This window comes from Pristis pectinata, chromosome 29 (assembly GCF_009764475.1).
Source record: "Pristis pectinata isolate sPriPec2 chromosome 29, sPriPec2.1.pri, whole genome shotgun sequence".
Taxonomy (NCBI): Eukaryota; Metazoa; Chordata; class Chondrichthyes; order Rhinopristiformes; family Pristidae; genus Pristis; species Pristis pectinata.
This window is the reverse complement of record NC_067433.1, coordinates 28,225,116-28,229,440: the sequence shown is the minus strand read 5'-3', so window position 1 is coordinate 28,229,440 and position 4,325 is coordinate 28,225,116. Positions and strand designations below refer to the sequence as shown.

At 45.7% G+C, this 4,325-nt stretch overlaps 1 protein-coding gene across 1 annotated transcript; it reads right to left on the bottom strand.

The window, feature by feature from the left end:
- Positions 1-357: 357 nt before the first annotated feature.
- Positions 358-3,512, bottom strand: LOC127584267 (probable G-protein coupled receptor 139). The gene is made up of 4 exons (XM_052040915.1): positions 3,443-3,512; positions 1,551-2,352; positions 705-819; positions 358-417 (listed from the first exon to the last, which is right to left on the bottom strand). Exons 1-4 carry the CDS (start codon positions 3,510-3,512, stop codon positions 358-360), a joined length of 1,047 nt encoding a protein of 348 aa, XP_051896875.1.
- Positions 3,513-4,325: the final 813 nt, after the last annotated feature.

Genomic DNA, 4,325 nt, shown 5'->3' with positions numbered 1-4,325 from the left:
GCCCTGACACCAAGAATCTGCAGTTACTTTGTGGACATAGCTCGGCATATCACGGAAATGAGCCTCCCCTCCATGGACTCTGTCTACACTTCCCGCTGCCTTGATAAAGCAGCCGGCATAATTAAGGTGACCACCCACATGAACATTCTCTCTTCTACCCCCACCCATCGAGCAGAAGATGCTGTAAGAACGTTCCAGAAGGCCCAAGGACATCTTCTACCCCAATGTTATAAGGAGGTTGGCTTCTGTTGCCGGGTATGGAGTGAATGACTCGGTGCAACTGAGTAGGGTTTGGGGAGACCACGTCTGGAGGACTGCAGATAATTTTGGTCTCCAACAAAATGGGAGATATATTCTTCATTCCGAGGCTGTCCACGGATGGTTCCCAGGAGAGAACACTGGGGTGTGCGCCATGTCCTGTGGAGAAAGATTAGACAAAATAGGTGTAAACTTTCTGGAGTTCAGGAATTATGTCGAACTAGTCGCAAAGTAATTTCGTGCTGGGACTGGCAGGGTTGATGTTCTGATGATGTTTCCCCAGGTGAAATGAAACACGGCTCCATTAACCCAGGGACTCATTGATGCTCAGTGGTTGTGCATATGTGAGGATAAAATGGGTGGGTGTTTGGACTATTGAGCAGTCCGGAGTTCTGTGGAACGGGCTGGAAGCTGGAGCTGAAGTTAACAATCAGCTGTGAACTTACTGAGTGGTGTCTGGGCTGGAGTACCGCACGGGCGTCTCTGCTACCACAATTATTCAACGCCCTAAGTGTACTTAGTGAAATGACATCTTCCCGCGGAATTTCCACCCAAGGCCAACTAAGACAAAATAAATAAAGTAAACAGGACAACGGAAGATAAAATAACACAGGACCTGCTGCGGGGCTACGTAAATTTATTCCTGAAATTTTGTGCTTCCACTAATTATTGCAAAATTATTGTTCATGTTCTCCATTCCAGCACAGTTCCTTGTAGTCTGATGTGATTCAGGATTTCCAGAAAAATGTCCCGATTCCTCGTTGTTTCGGTTTACAATGAGGATCATATTGGGATATATGTATCGGGGTGGCATTGATTGTCAATGCCGCTGTTTTACAGTCGGCTAAATTGGAACTCGTGTTTCTGTGGCTCAGGATAACCCTTTAACTCTTGTGTTGATTTATGCCTGTGCTCCGCCGTGGCGCTGCTGAAACTTCCGCCTTAAAGGCAAAACTACTGTCGGTTATGCACATTTAAAACATTTTTACTTTTACATTAACCTGATCATTATCATTTCGGTACACCAATGAGACTGTGTCAGTTACTTGGGCCATGGGGGTATTAATTCCAGTAATTTGATTTCACTCGCTTTCACAAGAATGGATCGTATTCAGAGGAGAATGGTGGCTGTTGTAACAGGGACACCAGCTGGACTGAACTCTACTTATGACAGGAAAGATTGGTTTGAGTGAGAGCTATTCTTGGTCAATGCCAGAACAGATGTCCAAGGATTCATTAGCAATATCTTTAGCTCCTCCCTGAATTTAGTTTGGGTCACTGCATAAATGTACGTGTTTGTCCAGGAACTCAGGTGCGCGAGCAGAGCTCCAGTAAGAGCAGCGATAAGTTCTGGAGAGGAATAGTCGCGATCGGAATGCATTGTGTGACCGGCGATAAAATGGGTCACAGTTGCCGGCAGCCACAGTAACAGGAAGCTGACCGATACACTGAACAGTAATACTATGGATTTTCTTCTGCTCTCCATTTCTGTGTCACGACGATTCTCCTTCCATTGACTCCGAAATCCCCTTCGGGATTTGCTAGACACCAAGATATGCCTGACGGTCAACCCATTAAATAGAAATATTAAACCAAAGACGCAGAATAAATCTCGAAATGATTTCAGTCGGGTGAACGCCACAAATGCTGGCGAGTTAAAGGCCTCCAGTCTGAATTCTATACCCCAAGAAATATTGCCAGTTATTCCTAGAGGTTGAAATACGAATAAGTGGGGGATATTCTCCAAGGAAATCAGGATCAGGATTAGTGCTGCAAGGATTCTCATTGTTTTCACTCTGCAGTACTTTGTTTTAAACTTCTGACAACACATGGCAACATATCGGTCGACGGTGAAGGCGACTGTACACCACTGTGACAATTCCAGACTGACGCCCATCAGGTACACAATAGCGATAAGGAAGTTCGTGTGATGCAGAAATGTGTGTGACAGACGGTTAATTAAAAGTTTATAGAGAACGACATTGATGTTGATGACCGATAAATCCGACACTGCCATGATCATCATGTAGGCGCTGATACATTTGGAAAGACCGCACTTCCCTCGGGAGAGAACGATAATTGTCAGCAAGTTCGCTGTAATAGAAACCGAAAAGTCGTCAGTAACGGTGCAAATATTCGCCTGTCCAACTGCTGAGTGTCATCTCGACCGGTCGCGCGAATTATTCTGGGGGATGGTGACATCGTTACACTGAGAACAAGGCATCGTCAACCACCCAAATAAATTCTGTGAAATTAGCAGCAGGGCAGGTGTTGAAGTAAGACTTCCAGCTGAGGCAACAACAAAACCTTCAGAGTAGATTGTGTGCTTTCTTATAATTGCTGGCGGGAGCAGCATCTAACAGTGTGTGAGCGGGTTATTTGCAGCCGAGGAAATGAAAGAATATTGAGATAAACTACGAATTAATCTATTATATTCAGTAATTTACGGCAGGTGGGCGTCCCCGTCGAGTCCAGCTCGTATTGTCCGTTCATGGTTCTACCTAATCTGAGAGGTAGTGAGGAATCAGACGCCTTGGTGGGACTGGAGTCACAGATAGAGAAGACCAGTAAGGAAGGTTGTGCGCCTTCAGGGCAGGTTAGTGACAAGATTCCTCCGTGAACAGTCAGGGGTGGGTCTATCATCACAATTATTGATACTAAGTGCCTCTGATTATTAATAAACTACAGGAGGAAAATTACATCTATGTGGTTCCCGTAATTTCGCAGAAGCTGTGGCGGAAAAGATTTTCCTGCCTTCCAGATTACGAATCAGTGAGGGAACCAACGGGCCACAGTGCTCATTACTTACAAAATCCCCTGATCAATGCGCTGTTGTTACATTACAGCGGCCACTGTCCCAGGGAATCCCAGGAAAAATAAAGATGACTTTCTACTAAGGATCCGGCGGCCGTGCACTTCCCTGCCTCACTGAAAGAACCTCTGTTGTGGGAATCAGAGATGAGGATTCTCCTTTTCTTTTTACAGGAGAGGACATTGTGCCCCACGGGTGTGCCCACACTGATGGCTCCTCACCTGCCCTGAGGACTACAAGGAATTCTGCGGTTATTGAACAACTGACTATACTGTTTACATCGCGGTGCATCATTGGAACCCGATGCATCCAAACACACAATGCAGTGTCAGATGGTCAAAAACTGTGAGACGATGCGCTACTTTGACTTACCGGGGAAACCAAAGACTGCTAGAATCGGGTAAAACATATCTTTCGTCTGGAGGATCAGGGGCCGATACATTTTCGAAGATTGTTCTAATTCTGGCCCGTCTTGTCGCTCACATCAGAGAATGACTGCAATCTCGAAACCCTCCCGCTTTATAGCAAACACGAATACTCGGTCAGAGAGAAACAGGTTGTGAAAGAACTGTCGTTATTTAGAGACATTTAACAAACAAGTGACAATGTTCCGCCCCAGTGCGACCGAGATTCCAATGTGTCGATTGTGCATCTATATCAAGAAGCTCATTCATTCACATTCCACAACGGAAAATACCCCCCAGATGGAGTGACATCAAGGCTTGCTTTGCAATCCCTGTAGGTAACATCCCTCCAGGGCGACCTGAGCTTCTTGGGGCTTCACAGTGATTGAGTGACACGTCACGTCTCCGTTCTATTATTGGATCTGTTTTGCACTGTGGGGATCTCCTGCGATGAGCTGACTCTAACGTTGCTGCTGTTGCTCTTGTCTTCATCTTGCTCGTGATTACTCGTCTTTAACAGTGATCCTCATGAATCTTATCTAACCTGAAGTCTGCCGGTCCCGGTCAATATTATAGCTTGTGATCCATTCCTGATCGCGGTCACATTTCAACAGAACCGATGGTGCCGGCGATCTGACAAGGAGGGTGCCGTCCCTACTCTAACACTACTGATGACATCATTCTGCGATTGCTGGTGGAGATTCCACTTTAGCGCGTAACGTGGTCACTCCAAAATATCATATGAAACCCCTTTCCAGCAGTTACTGAATATGTTCACATTTAAACAGTTGCTTTCAACTGTAGTAATGTGACGGATAATCAGAGTAAAACACAAACGATCGGGCAGCACC